The sequence below is a fragment of the Spermophilus citellus genome, assembly GCF_964194105.1.
Source record: "Spermophilus citellus genome assembly, chromosome: 2".
NCBI lineage: Eukaryota > Metazoa > Chordata > Mammalia > Rodentia > Sciuridae > Spermophilus > Spermophilus citellus.
In genome coordinates this window covers 245,854,343-245,873,107 of record NC_138183.1, presented here as the reverse complement: position 1 = coordinate 245,873,107, position 18,765 = coordinate 245,854,343, and the positions used below count along the sequence as shown (strand labels likewise).

General features: G+C 56.4%; 2 protein-coding genes and 1 long non-coding RNA gene across 5 annotated transcripts; 1 reads left to right on the top strand and 2 right to left on the bottom strand.

The window, feature by feature from the left end:
• The first annotated feature begins 46 nt into the window (after nt 1-46).
• Nucleotides 47-9,319, top strand: PTGDR2 (prostaglandin D2 receptor 2). 3 transcript variants are annotated; one of them, XM_081267528.1, is made up of 3 exons: nt 47-185; nt 4,458-4,559; nt 6,584-9,319. In XM_081267528.1, the coding sequence occupies exon 3, from the start codon at nt 6,593-6,595 to the stop codon at nt 7,805-7,807; it is 1,215 nt and encodes a 404-aa protein (XP_081123654.1). In that variant the 5' UTR covers nt 47-185; nt 4,458-4,559; nt 6,584-6,592; the 3' UTR covers nt 7,808-9,319. The 3 variants fall into 3 exon arrangements, with proteins under 3 accessions (XP_081123654.1, XP_081123656.1, XP_081123655.1); XM_081267530.1 differs by lacking the exon at nt 4,458-4,559 and having other exon boundaries at nt 67-185; XM_081267529.1 differs by lacking the exon at nt 47-185 and having other exon boundaries at nt 2,585-4,559.
• LOC308634013 lies at nt 4,571-6,617 on the bottom strand. Its single transcript, XR_014018948.1, has 3 exons — nt 6,496-6,617; nt 5,329-5,512; nt 4,571-4,823 (listed from the first exon to the last, which is right to left on the bottom strand). It is a non-coding gene; the product is annotated as an uncharacterized lncRNA (long non-coding RNA).
• A 150-nt stretch (nt 9,320-9,469) lies between the features above and the next one.
• On the bottom strand, nt 9,470-17,368 carry CCDC86 (coiled-coil domain containing 86). The gene is made up of 5 exons (XM_081267559.1): nt 17,222-17,368; nt 14,308-15,559; nt 11,917-12,046; nt 10,047-10,121; nt 9,470-9,868 (listed from the first exon to the last, which is right to left on the bottom strand). The coding sequence occupies exons 2-5, from the start codon at nt 15,300-15,302 to the stop codon at nt 9,749-9,751; spliced, it is 1,320 nt and encodes a 439-aa protein (XP_081123685.1). The 5' UTR covers nt 15,303-15,559; nt 17,222-17,368; the 3' UTR covers nt 9,470-9,748.
• Between the last annotated feature and the right edge of the window lie 1,397 nt (nt 17,369-18,765).

The window sequence follows — 18,765 nt, the reverse complement described above, 5'->3', positions numbered from 1 at the left end:
TGGCTGACTTCTCCAAGGGGCCAGAGAGGAACTGAAATCCTCGCTTCCTAGGGCAGGGCCGGGCGGCACAGCTGGCCCCAGGACAGTCCTGTCTTGGCCTCTGTGTGCACGAGACGCACTGGTGCCGAGCGCCCCTCCTGGGCCCAGACACGGCGGTCTCAGAAGGAGCCTGCAGCACGAGCAAGGTGTGTGCGAGTGCACGTGTGTTAGTGTGAGATGGTGTGGGAGTGTGATGTGTGTGAGTGCTGGTGTGATTTTGTTGAGTTGTGTGTGAGCAAGTGTATGTATCAGCATGTGAACGAGTGTGTGAGCGTGTGTCGTATGTGTGGTCATGTGCATGACTGTGTGTGAACAGTGTGCGTACTAGTGTGTGAGAATACAAGTGTGTGAGTGTGGCTGAGCGTGCATATATCTAAGTGTGTATATTTGTAAGTGTGTGATGGTCCATGTGTGTGAGAGCATATGTACTAGTGTGAAAGTGTGTTAGTATTTGTGTGTGATGGCAATAGTGTGTGTGTGAAAGTTGTGTAGGTGGATGTGATTGTGAGTGTGGGTGCATGAGCATATGTGAGTATATGTGTGTGAGCAAGTGTGCATGAGTGTGAGCATGTGTATTAGTATGTGAGTGTGTTAGTGTGTGATTTTTTGTGTGTTATGTGAGAATGTGAATAGTGTGAGTGTGAGAGTGTGTGATTGTGTTAACGAGTTTGTGTGTGAGAGGAGTGTGTGCATGAAGTATGTGTGTGCATATGTGTGAGTGTGCATGAGTGTGTGTGAGTGCATGTGTGTGTATGTGTTTGCAAGTTTGTGAGTGCATACATGCATGTGTATGTGTAAGTATGTGTGTGTGCATGAGTGTGTGTGTGAGAGTGCATTGTGTGTAAGTGTGTGTGTGTGTGTGTGTGAGACTGAGTGTGAAGGCTTTCCAGGGCAGCCTGGCAAAGGCCTGGGGGGAGAGGGGCTGGGCAGGTGAGGTGGGGGAGGGTCTGGGCAGGTGAGGTGGGGAGGGGCTGGGCAGGTGAGGTGGGGAGAGGCTGGGCAGGTGAGGTGGGGGAGGGGCTGCGCAGGTGAGGTGGGGGGAGGGCGCAGGGGGCTGTTTGGGAGCGGGGCCAGGGGACTGGGGAGCCTGGCTGTGGAGCCCAGGTCTGCGAGCCATCTCCTGCGGCAGGAGCTGGTGCCCTTGCAGGATGCCCCGGCCTCCACTCACCCTGTGACTTCAGGCTCTGGCCTGCGGGGGGGGGGGGGGGGGGGTCGGACTCCAGGGACTGCAGTGCCCTGGAGGTGGCTGCGCCTTTCTCCAGCTCTGAGGGACACTGGACACAGGGCAGGGCAGGGTGTGGTGGGGCTGAGGACCTGGCCCCCAGCCCTGGTCCCCAGCTGCTCACAGAAGCCTGGTGATTGTGGCTCGTGGGCCCAGCCCTGCCCCTGCTTAGGTCAGAAGGCTTCCTGGGCCTGAGGCTCCGGCTGGACCAGATTCCTGCCCCCTGACCTATAACCCCAGGGCAGCTCTGGCTGGCCAAGCCCACGATGTCCCCAAAGCACACCCCTCAGACAATTCCAGGAACTTGTACTCGCCCCACACTCTGCCCGGCTGGGGGCTGAGCGCCTTCTCCTTATCACCCCGTCCTCCTGGGGGGACGCAGCCTCAGAGGGGCACTCGCTCCCAGGCCCTCGGCTAAGAGGGCTGTCTGACCAGTCACCTGCTGTCAGGGCACCAGGCCCAAGGACCCCCAAGACCTCCTCCAGGTCTGGCCTTTTGTTTCCTTCTGCAGTCCTGGTATTGGGCTGGGGCCTCGAGTCTGCTTAGGCAGGTGCCCTGCCACCAGGTGACACCTCCAGCCCTTTTATCTCTTATTTGGAGCCAGGGTCTCACTTCAGGCTGGCCTAGAACTTTGGACCCCCTCCTCAGCCTTCGTGTGACTGGGATCTGGCTCAGAGGTTCCGTCTCGGTGTGGACTCTGGCCTAGCAGCAGCGGCTTCCCCAGGGAACGTGACAGAAGTGCAAATTCCCGGCTTCACCTGGACCTGCGGGGTCAGAGGCCCAGCAACTGAGGCCCTCAGGGGGTCCTGCTGCCATGGGAAATCAAGGTCTGTGCTGTTAGGAGTTTGCCCAGGCCTGGTCACCGTCCCGGGACTCCATGTGAGGACCCATCTAACAGTCGTGGTGGCTTCCTGCCCCCAGTGAAGGCCTGACTCACCCGTGGCTGCATTGAGGCTCTGAATGCCTTTTCTCCTAGACTCAGGCTGAATGTGTGTCCCTGGTCACTCGGAGCCATCTGTCCTTTACACCCAGCCAGTGAACCACCACCCAGCACCCCCACTGCTCCAACACCCTCACGAGACTCTTCCTCTTGGACTGACGGGTGTTGGCTTTTGGTTCCTGAAACTCCTACCCACCCAATGGGTAGTTGCTGTGGGGCTCAGGGCTCTCAGTGTGTGTGCAGGGGCCATTTCCACCATGGGAGTGCAGCCAAGGGCCCCAAAGCCCCTTGGGACATGAAGAACAGGGTGCACGCCCTTCTTTTCTTCAGAAAATGACTCAGGGCCCTGCTCACATGTAATATTTATTTTTTGTTTGTTTACTTATTTTAGTAACTAGTAGAATTTAGTAACTTTTTTGTTTGTTTAGAATAAGTTGTCCTCAGGGATGGCTGGGAACCAAGCCATGACAATGATTCCAGGATTGGAAACAAGAATAGAGAAGTTTCAGAGGAGTAAAGATTTTAGCTGGAAATGAACAAAGGGGCTGCCATGAGAGGTGGTGCAGGATGTTCGCTGCACAAGGGTGACTGGTTGGAGGAGTCAGGAGATGGCTGAGATCCAGAGAGAGGCCTGTGCCTCATGTCAAGCCTGATGCCCTAGGGCTGAGATGTTTCTGTAGGGGAGAGGGGTGGTTATTTCTTATTCCACAGAGCAGCTTGTGCTCCAACCCCAGCACTTGGGGCTGGTACTACGCAGAAGGAGTATCTTTTAAAATTCACATCTTGCGGGTGCAGTGGCGCATGCCTGTAATTCCAGTGGCTTAGGAGGCTGAGGCAGGAGGATCACGAATTCAAAGCCAGCCTCAGCGAAAGCGAGGGGCTAAGTCTCAGTGGGACCCTGTCTCTAAATAAAATACAAAAAAGGGCTGAGGATGTGGCTCAGTGGTGGAGTGCCCCCAAATTCAATCTCCGGTATCCCCTCCACCCCCACTGGCCCCTAGATTCACATCTTACTGCCTGAAGTTCCTCGCCTTGTCACATAGCTAGGAAGAGGCAGTGCCAGAGGCAGACACTGGCGGACTGGCTACAGGGTCCTCGGGCCTCACCACCATGGGCCCTGCCTGAATGGCCTTCTCATGGATCAGTGGTGGGGACAGGGATGGGGGCACTTCCCCAAGGTGGATGGAAACAGCCACCTGTTTCTCGGGAGGGCTGCAGGCATCTGTGTTTGGAAATCCGAGCCTCCCTGGCCCAGGGGAGAGGCCGGATGAGCAAGGTCCCCGCTGCTTCACCATCGGGGCTGGGAGAAGTGCTGTCCTGCTTATCCACCCTCCACCCTGTCAGGCTGTGCGCCAGCCCAGGCCTCAGTGGGACACCCTGTGCTCTGTCCTGACTCGGTCTTGACATGTTTTTTTGAGCATCTACGGGCTGCTGTGAAGAAAGGGTGTCTGACCCCCAAAAGCAAAGCAGAGGGTGAGGTTAGGGAACGATGAAGCGCAAACTACAGGATTCAAAGTTCTCTTACCCCAGGGCTTCCAGCCTATTCTAAATGAAACCCGGACAGCCTTGGCCTCTAGCCTATGCCCATTTTCCCCCAGTGGGGGAAGAAGCTAATTTCTTCGAGCACTTACTCTCTCCTCTAAAAACATACAAAAAGGGCTGGGGGTGGGTCAGTGGTGGAGCCCCCTGACTCCCCTCAGCCCGCCCTCACCTCTGCCTAAAAGCAGACACTGCTCCTGCTCACGGATGACAATGCGGGGCTCAGCAAGGGGAAGTGACCGGCCTCTGGCTGTGGGTGTGGGGCCAGCGCTGGTGGCCAGGCCTCCCACGCTCCTCCTATCCCCCTGCTTTCCTGGGGTCCCTGGTGCACAGGCACCCATGCCACTTGGGGACCTTCCTCTCTGAGGACTACAGTGTCAGAAGAGAGCAATCCAAGGAGGGTGGAAAGCAGGGCAAGGCATAGTCCTTATCCTCCTGCACACTGTCACTCCAAAGCACACCCCTGGACATACCGAGCCCCCACTTTGCTGCACACAGTGATGGCCCCATGCACACAGTGTCCTTGGGCTGCAAAGACTCCTCCATAAAGGACCGGGTGGAGCAGGGGCTGCTGGCAGATGGATGAATGGTTCTCCATCACCAGCGTAAGAGCTCAATCTCTGGCTGTCACTGCCTCCCGCCCCCAGATAGACACACAAGCACGCACACACGCACACACGCACACACACTGGAGCTGACAGCTGTTTCCTCCCTCAGCCTCACTCCTCCCCTCCCTCTGCCTGCCCCACACCTCTGTCTGGCTGCTGCTAGGAGCCAAGTGCCTGCAGGGCTGGAATCCTGTGCTCCCTCTGTGCCCAGGTAAGGAGGCCACAGTCCAGGGCTGGGCAGCCTTAGTGCCCTCTCTGGACCCACAGGAGAGGGCAGAATTTTACCAGAACAGAGGGCTGCTACAGGACAGGATGGCAGAGGAGTGAGTTCACCAGACGGGAGGGAACTTGCTGCTCAGAGGGTGGAAGGAGTCAGCTTTCTCAGGCTTTAACTAGAGGCCAGGCACAGTGGCAATCGTTGACCTGGGGGAAGATGGCACCAGCAGCTTGAGGTAACTGCCCAGGTTTGCCCAGCCTGGAAGCCAAGGAGCCTGGAATCAAGCCCAGGACTTGGACTCCCCAAACTTGTGTTCTTGGGCCCCTGTACCCCAGGACCCCAGCTGCTGGGACGGAGGATGGGGGCTGTCTCCATGCAGCCAGAGGGACCCATGTAGATGGCTCCAGAGGGTCCAGCAGGACTGTGCTCTCCAAGCATCCCATGGGACTCAGGCAAACATTAGGGCTGAGAGGGGATGGCATGCACCTGGTGTGCTGGGAGAAGAGTCCCAGCCCCTGCTGCAGCCAAGGACAGAGAAGCCACGCTTCTCTGCAAAATGGGGTCTCATGGGGTTATTGGGAGGTAACTGCAAACTAGAAAGCTTGGGAAGCAGCACCATTCTCAGGGCACACAGGCCAGCTCCCTTCCCACCCACCTGCAGAGCTCAGCTTCAAGAGACCCATCTCCCAGGGAAAGTCTAGTGTGGATCCCAGGAGCCCAACCTGTGAAGAGCGGGATCCCTGGAGGGAGTGGATTTTCTCACCCTCTGCCATCCTAGCCGGCCAGGTGTTGGGCTGGGAAGAGGAGCACTGAAGACCATTGCTCCCGTCTTTCTCTTCTTTCCTCCTTCATCCCTGTCTTAGTGCCACACTGTTGCTCCTCTGTGTGGCTGTGCTGCTTGGGTGGATTGGCGACTTCTTCAAACACTCCTGTCTCAGTTTCCTCATCTGGAAAGTGGCAGAGACAGAGCCTAGCACCTTTCTCTCAGAGCCATGAGAAAGATGGGCACCTATGCAAAGGACCTTCCAGGGTCCCTGGCGTGTCATGAGTGCCCAGCGCAACTGAGCTCCCATGCCCTGCTCTGTCCCCTCTCCACGGCAGGGAGCCTCCACCCCAAGTCAACCCTCCTCGATCTCCATCAGCTTCACCCGAGTCTTCACCGGAGGGCTCTGGGATTCTCTGAGGCTGTGAGCATGTGTGGCTGTGTGCTGTGTCTGTCAGATTCTGGCTTCTCCAGCGCGGGGTAATGACTGGATAAATAGCTGCTGGGGGGTGTGTGGGTGAGTGAGAAAATGAACAGGGGTGGGTTTCCTGGGATTGGTAGCATTGCTATGGCTGCCCCTAGGAGGAGGGTTTGTTTGGTACCCTGGGGCCATTGGGTGGGTCCTTGTGCCCAGCTCTCTCTCCTCTTATCTCATTTCCTTTCCTACTATCAGAGGAGGGGCCAGCTCTGCTTTTTGCGGTCAACACACCCAGCCAGCCACCTCTGTGTGACCAACAGACTCCAGAGGACCTGCAGAGGCAAAGCCTGGGGTGCTGGGGAGGGCTGGTGGAGACTCCTCCTCCCGCCCCCTTTCTCCAGGTGGCTGCAAAGCTCCTGCACCATATGGGGGCTGTGTCCATCCACCAGTGCTCTGGGGCAGCAAAATGGAATTCTGCACGGCCTGACCTCCATTAACCACAGTTCTGTGGACCAGGCCTTTTTGCATATTAACTCATGAGTTTATTTTATTTTTATTCTGATAGCCCATGAGTTAGAGATAGTTATGAGGAACACCCACGTTACAGGGGAGGAAACGGGCTCAGGAAATTTCAATGACTTGCCCAAGGTCCCACAGGGAGCAGGTGGTGGAGCTGGGATGTTGGTCACTCCAACTTTGCTCAATGTCACTGGTCCCCAGTGGCCCCACCTATCACATTGGCAGGTCACCTTATCTCTTAGCAAGGTTCCCAGGGCTCTCTCTGGTTCCCAGGGTGTCCCAGCTCGGCCAGACTCAGCGTGTCCTTCTCCACCACAGAGCTCCGTCATGTTGGCCAACACCACCCTGAAGCCACTCTGTCCGCTCTTGGAGCAGATGAGCCAACTCCAGAGCCACACCAACTCCAGCATCCGCTTAATCGACCATGTGTCTGTGCTGCTGCACGGGGTGGCCTCGCTGCTGGGCTTGGTGGAGAATGGACTCATCCTCTTCGTAGTGGGCTGTCGCATGCGCCAGACGGTGGTTACCACCTGGGTGCTGCACCTGGCGCTGTCTGACCTGTTGGCCGCTGCCTCCCTGCCCTTCTTCACCTACTTCCTGGCTGTGGGACACTCATGGGAGCTGGGCACCACCTTCTGCAAACTGCACTCTTCTATCTTCTTCCTCAACATGTTTGCTAGCGGCTTCCTGCTCAGCGCCATCAGCCTGGACCGCTGCCTGCAGGTGGTGCAGCCGGTGTGGGCGCAGAACCACCGCACGGTGGCCGTGGCCCACAAAGTCTGTCTGGTGCTCTGGGTCCTGGCTGTGTTCAACACCGTGCCCTATTTCGTGTTCCGGGACACCATCCCGCGGCTGGACGGGCGCATCATGTGCTACTACAACGTGCTGCTCGTGAACCCCGGGCCTGACCACGACACCACGTGCGACTCGCGCCAGACCGCCCTGGCGGTCAGCAAGTTCCTGCTGGCCTTCGTGGTGCCTCTGGCCATCATCGCCTCAAGCCATGCGGCTGTGAGCGTGCAGCTTCGCCACAGGGGCCGCCGGCGGCCCGGTCGCTTCGTGCGCTTGGTGGCGGCCATCGTGGCCGCCTTCGTGCTCTGCTGGGGGCCCTACCACATCTTCTGCCTGCTGGAGGCGCGGGCGCACTCAGTCCCTACGCTGCGGCCGCTTGTGTGGCGCGGGCTGCCCTTCGTCACCAGCCTGGCCTTTATCAACAGCGTGGTCAACCCGCTGCTCTACGTGCTCACTTGCCCCGACGTGGTGCGCAAGCTGCGGCGCTCGCTGCGCACAGTGCTCGAGAGCGTGTTGGTGGACGACAGCGACCTGGGCGGCTGGGCGGGCAGCCGCCGCCGTCGCGCCTCCTCCACCGCCACCTCGGCCTCCTCCCTCTCGCTCGCGGGCCGCCTCGCGCCCCCGCTCCGCCCGGAGCGCCTCCTCCGCTGGCTTCGAGGCAACAGTGCAGCGCCTTCGCAGAGGGACCGGGCCCGATCCCAAGACGAAAGGGGACCCCTGAACCGGGCGCTGAGCACCACCTCGGATTAGCCCAATGGCCTGCGCAGCCCGGAACGCAGGGCTCGGACCTGCTTTCTCCCCAAGGCAGAGGCAAGGCTCGAATCAAGCGTCAAGACTACCGCAAGGCCTCGTCAGCGCTCAGGAGTCAGCGTTTTGAAGCACCCTGGGTGACTTAAGTTTTTTCAGAAACGACCTGGTTGAAACCGGGCTTCTCAAACCTTGAAGTGCCTATAAGTCACCTGGGATCTTGTTAGTTTATTTCAGTGGGTGGGGCAGGGCGCGGAGATTCTGCTTTTCTAATACTTCCCAGGCAGTCACTAAGTGCTGCTGATCCAAGGACCACACTTGGAGTAACATGAGGCTAAACTCATGACTTTTTAAGACTAGCAGACAGAGTCCCAATGGTACAACTCCCTGGAGCCCAATTTTACCAGCTGATGTGACTGTGGAAGGCTAGGGTAGGATAGTTGTACAAATTTTTGGAGTAAAATGAGAAAGGTTTGAGAAGCACCATTCCAGATTAAGGCCTTCAGGTTAGGTACTCAGCCAAGGTTTGAACTAGATGCTTTCTTCTGCAAATCTTCAGGATTAGCTTCTTGGGGTTCAGGGAGCTTAACTGTGTTGTGTGCAGGGTCTGCACTCTGTTCACTCCATTCCTATTCTGAGAGCACATCTAAGACCTACTCAAGCTATTTAGTACTGTCCAGAGCCCCGGGGGTGCCATGGTCAAGTGCTTGGGAAACCTGGGCTAATCCAAGTCACTGTGCATTGTTATTGGAGGTCTAGCCTTTGGCATCTGAATGGACACAGCAAGTGACATTTTCTAGTGAACCTGACCATGGCATCCTGAGCCCTGGACAGGACTGGCATCCTACAAGATGCCCTTTGGACAGTTAATCCCAAGGTCTTTGCAGCACCTGCCACCTGGGGAATGGGGAGCATCACTTCCAATGGATGCACAGGAGGGGCAGCTTGTACCTCTGTGTAGCACTTCCACGGCATGGTCCCTAATGCCTCTGCCCACCACGGACTGACAGCTGGTGCCAGCAAATATTTGTTTGGTTTGCGGAACATCAGTGGAAGAGCAGGGATGACAAAGTCTTTGTGATCTTGGTCCATTACTCCTGACCACTGAAGGCCGGGGCCACCAAGGACCAGGGTGGACAGCTGTTAATTCTGGGTGCCAGGCAGGGCAGCCCACAGCATGTGCACTGCAAACTGATAGCCAGATGTCACCCTGTGTGGCCTCCTGCTCCTGCTGTTTCTCAGCACTTTTCACACCAGACACACCACACACTTGACTTGCTTACGTTTTCCCCATCAGAATAAAAGCTCCCGAGGGCACAGAATTTTGTCTGTATTCCCTGGTGCCCAGAATTGTACCTATATACCAGAGGTATTCAATAAATACTTTTGTTGTAGACCAGATGGGCAACGGCTTAGATCTGTGGGACTTCTGCAGTCTGGTATAGGAAAGGGGCTGCTAGAAACTGACTCTGCTTCCTGCAGTCTCCCCATTTTAAACCTTCAGTGTTCAAGTGGGGAGGAGCTGGATTCAGTTTGCTGGAGTTAGCGGGGTGCAGAAGTAGCCAAAGCAGCCTCTGGGAAGGTGTAAGGGACTTGGGTTCCTGATTGTTGGCCTCCAGGCATGAGCTGGACCCAAGACCCTCAGACAGGACACGTACTGCTAGGTCAATGAGAAACCAGACTTTACTGTTCTTAGTCTGGAGGTTTTTGGAGGATGGGGAAGGAGAGAGGACTGGAACCTCTTCCCTCCCCTAGGCTCTGCCCCCAGAGACATGCTCAAGATCCCTCAAAGGCCCAAGAGTCCTGTCCAGGGTGGAATCCCTGTCTTGAGGCCACAGAGTTGGAGTGCTGGCTCCAGCAGAAGTGTCTGACTAGTGACCCGAGAGGCCAGATGGCCATGTCTGATGTGGTTGCTGGTCTTGCAGGGCCTTGGCTGTCCTGAGTTCAGACCTTGGCTGCTGGCCGCTGGGGTGGCTGTTTCTGCAGCAGGGCTAGCGTGTCCCGCTTCTGAATGGAGCGCAGCTGCTTCTTCTTTGCCCGCTTGAGCTTGGCAGGGTTTCGGATCTGGGGGTGGGAGGAGAGTCATTAGTGTGCTGGGAGGAGCTTCCCTGCCTCTGTGGGAGAGGGAAGCCACCCTGCAGGGGTCTGGGATCACAGCAGGAACAGACATGGGCAAGGCACCTCAAAGGCCTCATCTGGGCCAGCCATGTCTGCCTCAGCCAAGTGGCTGGGGGACACTTACCACTTGGACCACCTCAGCCTTCCGCTCGTTCTCCAGGCGTCGCCTCAGGTTCTCAGCCCGGCGCTGTTTCTTCTCCTGGAACACACAGGGGCACACGGGCAAGGGAATTGAGGCTGGGAGCTAAGGTGGCCCAGCAGAGTGAGGGCTGGTCAATTCCCAGTAAGTGGGGGAAGGACTCCCATCTGGGCTCCGTGTTGCTTCTGGTGGTGAGCATGGAACCTGGGGACCAATGGGAGGGCCAGGAGAGCAACATCGTGCCATGGGCCTGGCGTCCAGATGCCCACTGTGCTGGAAAGTCTGAACCCCACATTAGAAGGAGGGTACCTGGACAGACAGCTGAGAAAGGGCTTAGACAGGAGGACTGCCTCCCTCCCTGGAACTTTGCACATGCCTGGAACAGGCTGTTTACCAAACTGCTCATTAGCTGTGAGGGAGGTGGATCCCCCATTCCCACCTTCCCAGAGTCTCCCTCTCCCCCGAGGCCCAAGTGCCACAAAATGAGGCCTGGGCTCTGTTGGTGTCCCCAGAGACACCAACAGAGGAAGAGCTGAGCTGCCCAGAAGAGGCTCTGAGGGATCTGGCCCAGGTTTGAGTCTTGACTGCTACTGGGTTGGGACAGTCCAGTTCCAGAGCATGGGTCCTCCCTGGACACTGGAGGAAGACAGCTGTAGTTGCCAAGCCCCAAGTTCACTGCTTACTGCCTGTGTGACCCTGGGTGAGGTGGCCTCAGATAACTGCTAAACAGGTAAATGCCTCAACTCCCCCATATGGAAAGCAGGGCAGCCACAGTACCCCGCTCCTGCAAGGTGAGTGGACGAGTGCATACGCAAGTTTTAGACAACATCCTGCTGTGAGGACACTCACAACCTAGATGGGGTCTGTCCTGGAAATTAAGCCATGCCCTTGACTATGCAGAGGGTCCCCTGGAAGGCCCAGGAAGGGACATCAGCTCCCAGGCTGCTGCATGGTCAGGTGCCTCTCTTGGCTTTGTCAGCTTAGGGTAACAGGATGGCCTGGGCCCCTGGGGAGAAAGGAGAAGTGAGATTTGGGCTCCTGCGGTATCAGGGGAGGTATGGGCTGGGGCTGAGGAGAAGGCAGCTGTCTTGCTTAAGAGAGAGCCAGGGCTGTGCAGGAAGTGAGGTAAGACCTCAGGCACATGGAGGTAGTCACACTGTCCCTAGGGCCATGCCACAAGCTGACCTGGGCCAAATCAACAGGTAGGGTGAGTTATCTGACCCTGGATCAGTGCTTCTCCTGTACCCTGAGGTCACCCAATGGGCAGGATCCCCAATAACTCTGGTGTTGGGGGACAGCATTGCTGCCCAGTGCAGCCACCACCTGGCTTTTCTGGATGCTGCCTGCTGAGTGCCCTCTTCACCCCTACTGGGGAGAGGCCTTGGTGATGTGGGTGAAGCTGGGACCTTTTACTGCCTGGAGACTGAAGATGTGAGGTGTGAGCCTCTAATGGATATTCCTGGCTCTGGGATGAGTGACAGGTGTGGGGACTGTCCAAGTGCTGTTGTGTGGAAGTCACTTCTTGAATGACGCAGCAAAACTGGGGACAATATTTTCCAATCTGTAGGCCTTTCCCTACTGAGCAGGTCCTGGGGAAGGGACCCTGATCACATCTCACTGGATGCTCCTACCACTGGTGAGGGCCTCCTGGGGTTTCTTTCTGGACTCTTGCACCCCACTTTAGAGCCTCCTGCCCATCCTTGACCCACAGGCCCAGGTGAGCTGGATGACTTATTGCACTTCCCCACCCTGAGGGTCCAAAGGGGGGCCCTGGGGCTCAAGGTCTCTGACTGTCGGCCTCGCCTGGCTGCATGCTCAGCCCCGGAGCTGCAGCCTTGCCTGGCTGGCCTCTCACCTGGCGGCGCTTCTCCTTCTCCTCCTGCAGGTGTCGGGCAAAGTCCTTGGTCAGTTTCCTCTCCTGTCGCTCCTTCATCTTCCGCTGCCAGGATGTGCGCAGGGGCTTGTCCTGAACCATCTGGGAGAACCTGGAGGGTTAAGCAGGGGCTTGTGGGATGTGGGGGTGACTACTCCTGCCCCACTGCCCTCACTCTGGGCTCTGGGCCTTCTTTTGCCGGGGAAGAACACCTACAGTGACGGGCACTTACTCCCTGAGCGAATTAAGCAGGGGGTGGCCGTCCTGCTTCCCAAGGTGAGGCTGGGCAGGTGCCTCTCCCCCTGACTGGGACGAATGAAGGGAGTGGGCATTAGGGGATTTCAAGGAAGTCAGGACCTTCTAAACAGTGGCGATGTTTTTAGAGTCATAGGAGAAATGAACACTCTCCAAGGAGGCATCCTGTGGGAGCTCATGGGCTTTAAAACATTCTAGGGAAAAGAGTGAGAGAAAACTGCCCAGGACAAAGATCCTGAGGCCAATGAAACGCTGAGAAGTGTCAAAACTGGCGACGGGAACATGGGCTCATGACCCTATGCTCTCTCCAGGTCTGTGTGCTCAAAAATCTCCATCATAAAAAGCAAAACAAAGGGAGCCTCCCAGCTCAGTCCTCCTCCTGTCACTATTCACTGTCCCTTGGGCTGACTGGCACTTTTCCTTTTACCCCCAAGGCTCCTCTGCAGAGCCTCACAGTGGCCTTCCTGCTCCCTGACCAAAGTCTTCTGAAAGAGTTCCCGTTTCCCCGCGTCTACTGTAGTGTGCCCCAAACTGTTCCAGCCTCTGAAGGCCCATGTACATGCTGGGCATAGTCCACTCCTGTCCACAGGAAGGGTCAATACAGTTCTTCTGGACCATTCTCTCCCCTTCCACAGAGTCGGGCACATGTATCCCAGAACTCGACTCCAGGCCCCTCCATGCAGAGCCTTCTCACTGCAGTGCCAGCCTCTGGCCCCAGCACACCCTCTCTCGCTCCCTCTCCCAGGCCCAGGGCCTGCTGTTCTAGACCCACCCTCTAAAAACAAAAGAGTGCGCACTGCCTGGGCTCCTCCCTGGTCTTAAAGCTGGGCTTTCCAAACTCGGGTATGATAATCCTGAAAGGATAAGGTGGGGGGATCCTGGAGTCACCAGAGCCACAGGACACAGTGGTGTTTGGGGAACTTTCTGGGATGGTGGAAATGCTCCACACCTGTGCCGTCCAGTATGGGAGCCTCCACTCACAGGGCTGCACAGCACCTGCATAGCTTGGGGTTAAGAAAGTAAATGTAGATTTCATTCAACTTTACTTTAAATAGTTATATGTGGCTGATGGCTTGTGGGTTGGGTCAGTCTATTTCAGAGCATGGGTTCTACCTGGACACTGGAGGACAGGCCAGCTGCCAAGCCCCAAGTTCACTGCTTACTGCCTGTGTGACCCTGGGTGAGGTGGCCTCTGAGACTTCATTCTCCCACATGGAGATGAGCATTGTGCCCTGACGTGTAATGGAAGTCAGCTGGGGCCAATGACCTCCTTCCCTGCTCTACCTGCTCCTCTCTTTCCCCTGTGCTGGGCCCACCCACTCCAGCTCAGTAAGCTCACCCTCTCCCAGGAGTGGCCCCAGTGCCAGGACCCCAGTTCCTCAAGCTCGACTTGCTCATCACCCTCTTCCCACTGCAACCAACCTCCTCATCTGGTTCTGTGTGGCCATCAGTGGCCCCTGTCATTCTCCTAGACTTTCTGGAACAGGGAGGAGGGGCAGTACCACCAGCCACTTCTCCAATCCTCCAGCTTCAAAGCCTGTCTGACTGTCCACGACTCATTTAGCCTCAGTTTCCACAGACATAAAACAGGAGTGAAAATGACACCCGCTCCATAGGGCCAAGGTACAGATTAAATGCCATGACAGGATGTCTGTGTTTGAAAGGCTCTTTCCCAGCCAAGCCCCTCGGAAGAGCACACTGTTCTATATAATCAGGGCTTGGTGATATTTTTTTTATCCTAGGCGCAAATAACTGTAACAGATGACAGTGGGCGAAGACTTCACTGCTTTTATCAAGTAATGGCTGGTTTACTTGCATCTGCCTCCCTACTGGAGATGGCGGACAATGGGAAATGTCTGTTAAATGAATAGGTGATTGCTATAGGGGAGATCCATAAGGACCCCAGGAAAGAAACCATGAAAATGACCTTTGAGGGCCTGGTCTCACCCTCCTGGGATCTCAAGCATTTTTATCACATTCTGACTTTGATCACCTGTTGGTTGACACCCTCACTGAAGAGAGCTCCTTTCAATTCTGGGCCTCAGGGTTACACCAGGGTAAAGGCAGGGCCCAAACACATAAAGAACCCCATCCCTGCCATGCCATCCCCCATTTCACCTCTTCTTGGAGCGGTCCTTCCATACTCTCCCGGATTTGGGCTTCCCCTTAGGGATTACAGGAAGCTCCTCCTGCTCCTTCTTCAACTTCTTGGACGCTGGGGCCTGCATTGAAGATCCATTTCGCTTCTTTGCACTGAGGCCGCCTGTCACCTTCTCTCTAGATGAAGGTGGCTTGCTTGGCTCCTGCTGGCTCCCAGGGGAGTCAGGTGCCCTGGGCGTCAGCTCCTGTAGTGGTTGCGAAGGCTCCGGACCAGGGGCTTGCTGACCGGGGTAAGGCTCTGGTGACTCTGCGCCTGGCTGCAGCTGATGTGGGGGGGATCCCGGGGCCAGCTCCTCCTTACACTGGGCCACCTCTGAGTCCAGTTCTCCTTGGTCCTGGGGGAAATTCGGTGATTCCTCACTTGGCTTTGGCTGAGGTTGACGGAATTCAGGACTCGAGTCTGGTTGTCTTGGAGGTGACTCCAGGCCTGGCTTTTGCTGATGCTGGGGGGACTCTGGGCCCGGCTCTGGCTGTCTTCGGGGAGACTCTGGGCCCGGCTCCGACTGTCTTCGGGGGGATCCCAGGCCTGGCTCTTGCCGTTGCTGGGGAGATTCTGGGCCCGGCTCCGGCTGTCTTCGGGGGGTCCCCAGGCCTGGCTCTTGCCGATGCTGGGGGGACGCTGGGCCCGGCTCCGGCTGTCTTCGGGGGGACCCCAGGGCTGGCTCTTGCCGATGCTGGGGGGACTCTGGGCCCAACTCTGGCTGTCTTCGCGGGGACTCCAAGTCTGCACACCGCGGCAGGCTGGGTGATCCCGGGCTTGTCTCCCGCTGACGTCGGGGAGACTCCAGGCCGAGTGGCTGCACATTCAGAGTAGACCCGGGCTCCCTCGTTTCTTCTGGGTTCGACTCGACCTTGACAAGGGCCCGTCTCGCCTGCGAAACTGAGGCGAGACTCCCGGGGGCTTCGGGCTTTAGGCCCTCCAGCCTCCGACTGCGCCTAAGCGGCGTATCCATGACCCAGCCTGAAAGTTTCTAAACCCGAGCCCACGTGAAGCCTCTGCCGGTGGCGCCTTCCTATGACGTCAGAGACGCCCCGGCCGCGCCGGGCTGGAAGGGCTGTTTCCGGTGAGGCCGTGTGGGTGAGGGGCAGGGAGTCGTCTGCCAGGAAGGGGCGGGGCTTAGCGGGTGCCTGCGCAAAGCGCCTGGGCTCGGCCGAGACCCGCGAGTGTTTTGAAGGGTTTCGCCTTTACCTTCCTCGCGAACGTCGTTTTCTAGGGGTGAAAGGAGAGTGTGCGGGCAGAGAAGGGAAAGGGGCAGGGGACCATTTCTGGTGGAGAAGAGCATTGGAAAACGGTTCGAGGAGCCGCTAGGCAAGGCTGGATGGAAAAGCCGCCAACTCCGTGCAGTTTTTGCTCAAGCTTAGTGCATCTGAAGTGGCCCTGAGGGTCCCCGGGGCGGGAAACCTCAGTCACACCGTTGCCGCCTTCTCCCATCCTGTACTTAAGGATGCAGCCAGTGGCCGCCCCTTGCCAACACTGAAGCTTTTATGAGGGCGCTGGCGGTACCGTAAGATGCATCACCGTTGTCCCCGGGCACGCCTCTGCCATGGGCATGCTGCACACCCTCCCGGGTCCCCCTTCCGGTCGGATCTGCTAGCATCTTCCTTTCTGGAAGTGTGTGTGTGTGAACCTGCCTCCCCTCCCTTCACCTGTGTTCACTTGTAAATGTCCTTTGTTCACTAAGCTTTGGGGCCTCACCAGTGGGCAGGCCTTGCCTTCTGGACCTCCCAGTTGCCTAGAGAAGACTTTGGGGACAGGGGTTACCTCAGACCCAGGAGAGAAGGCTGGATGGATCCCCAGCCTGCTGCTTAGGAAGAGTGTCTTGGAGTTGGGCCAGGCTCATCCCAGATCTTTCCAGCATTTATGGTTGAACTGCCTGGGTATGGCCCTGGGGGATCCCAGGGCTCCCCCGACAGTGATACCGCTGTTGACCGGTGACGAGTCCTTGCTTCCCCGATGTTGAAGAATAACACCAAAGAAGCACGCCGAGGCAAGGTCAGAGTAGAAAGTAGAAGTTTATTAGAGGACAGCAGAAAAGACTTCTCCCTGAGGAAGAAGGGGACCCAAGAGGTGGAATCCGCGGAAGTGCGGTTGTTTCCCCTTCTTATAGTTTTGGTGATGAAATGTAGGTGGGAGGGGTTGGGACACAGGTGGGCCAAAGAAGTAATCTGGGCAGGAAGGACTTCATTATCATTTCTTTGGGATGGACTTTGGCCTAGGGCCTTTATGGGACTTCATTAACATTCCATGAGTTGTCCTGTGTTTTCCCTGAGTCATTCCCAGCATGGCCTCCATTTTAGATTTCACTCGGTATTAGACCCGATTTACCTAACTACACTGACTACCTAACTTTAAATCTGGCTTCAACAGTACATTCCAGAGGCTTCTTTGAGAAGCCATTGTTTCTCCACCTGGGGGTGTGAGAGGCCCCGGAAGTTGTCCAGGGACACTCAGGGGTTAGAGGGGGAAGGCCAGGCAGTCAGCCAGGGGGTCTCAGCACCTAGCCCAGCTCCCAGCTGCTGAGTTACCTTGCCAACCCTGGAGCAGGAGTGTGTGTTAGGACACTCCGGGACATCATGGCTGCTGATTTGGGAGGAGCCAGGGATGATGAGGACCCATACAAAGGTTCCTGGAGGATGGAAAAGTGGGTTGAGAGTCTTGACCACCTCTCACCCCCACAGCATACCAAATGGTGATTGCAGCATGACTCCTTCCTAAGGTGATGGCATCTTCCCATCTGCCCATGTTGTCAGAAATGGAGGAACCCTTGGGCTGTAATCATGTGTCCATTCCTGCCTCCCTGGCCCCCTCTCTCAGTCTCTAGGTACCTTGTGTTCCTGAGCCAAGCAGATCCCTGCAGAAAGCTTCGCCTACCTCAGTGTCCCTTCCGCTGCAGAAGTGTCTCAGGGACCTCCTCACCCAGCTCTTCCAGCTCCCCAGCCCTCAGGAGTGAGCTCCATTGGGCTCCTTGAAGTTCCTGCCCCTGATTGGAGACTTGGATGGTCCAATACTTAGAGCCATGCCAGGGTGGGTTGCCAGGGTACTGCTGCTGTCACCTGCTCTAAGCCTGTTCTGTTTTCTGACTCTTGTCCCCAGCTGGAGGGATCACTCACAAATGCTGGTTGGCACAAATCCCAGCCAGCCCTGCTTAAAGTACTTCGGGGGTAATCTCAAGTTCCCTCCAGGGTAGTATGAGAGTAGGAGTTGTGTTTTCAGAGGAGGGCTTCAAGTGTCCCTGAGACACGAGTGAAGGTGAGACAGTCAGCTTCCCCTCCCCACAAAAAAGGACAGATGCTCTCCTGGAACCTTAACCCAGCCTGTCATCCAAAGGGTGTTTTTCCTGCTTTCCAACCCTGAACTCTAGCCTGTTACCCATTAAAAAGCACAATATGTGTTCTTCCCTATCCTCATTCTCTCAGTCACCTCAAAAACTAGTGTGTCCAATGGAATAGTACTCAGCCATAAAGAAGAATAAAATCATGACATTTCCCGGTAAATGGATGGAACTGGAGAATATCATGCTTAGTGAAATAAGCCAATCTCAAAAAATCAAAGGCCAAATATTCTCTCTGATATGCAGATGCTAACACACAATAAGGGGGAAGGGAAGGATAGAAGTTCACTGAATTAGACAAAGGGAAATGAGGGGAAGGGAGGGAGATGAGAATAGGAAAGGCAGAAGAACGAATCAGACATAACTCTACTGTGTTCACATATGTACACACGACCAGTGAGCCTCCATGACAGGCACAAGCATGAGAATGGGATTTTAATTAGGATAAGTTTTACTCCATGTGTTTATAATATGTCAAATGTGCTCTACTGACCTGTACATCTAAAAACAACAACCACAAAAAACAAACAGGTGTGACCCTAAGGCCAGGGTGCTTTTGCCTTAGTGCGGCCAGTGATAAACCAGCGAGAGAGGGACTGTCATAGGGCTGAAGACAGCTCTGTCGTGGGGCCCGGAAGCTGGCGCTGAATGTTAGTGTTTTCTTTACCCCACCCTGTCCTCTTAGCAGCTGCAGCGACCCCTCCTATCAGTGAAGATGAAGGTGCAGGATGCAACCTCCCAAGGAGAGAGGTGACCTTTGGCTCTCAACTGACTGGCTGATGGCTGCTCCCTGCAGGTGCAGGTGTTCACACAGGAAAAGCCCATGACAATTCCTAACCCCAGCCCACCTCGCCCCTTGCCTTCTCTCTTTTGGGGGCCAAGCTGACCGCTCCATCAGTGGCCTCCATTCTCCTTCGGGTGACCCTGGTGACAGCCTCTCCGGGAGCTCGTCCTCCTGGTTTCATTTCTGTTGCTGGGGGCACGGAGCTTCCGTCAGTGGTGCTCGGTCAACCCCAGCTGCAGGGGGGCTTGAGCCCAGAGCCCGCTACTCCGCCTGACCTGCTCGACATCATGGCAGGCATGG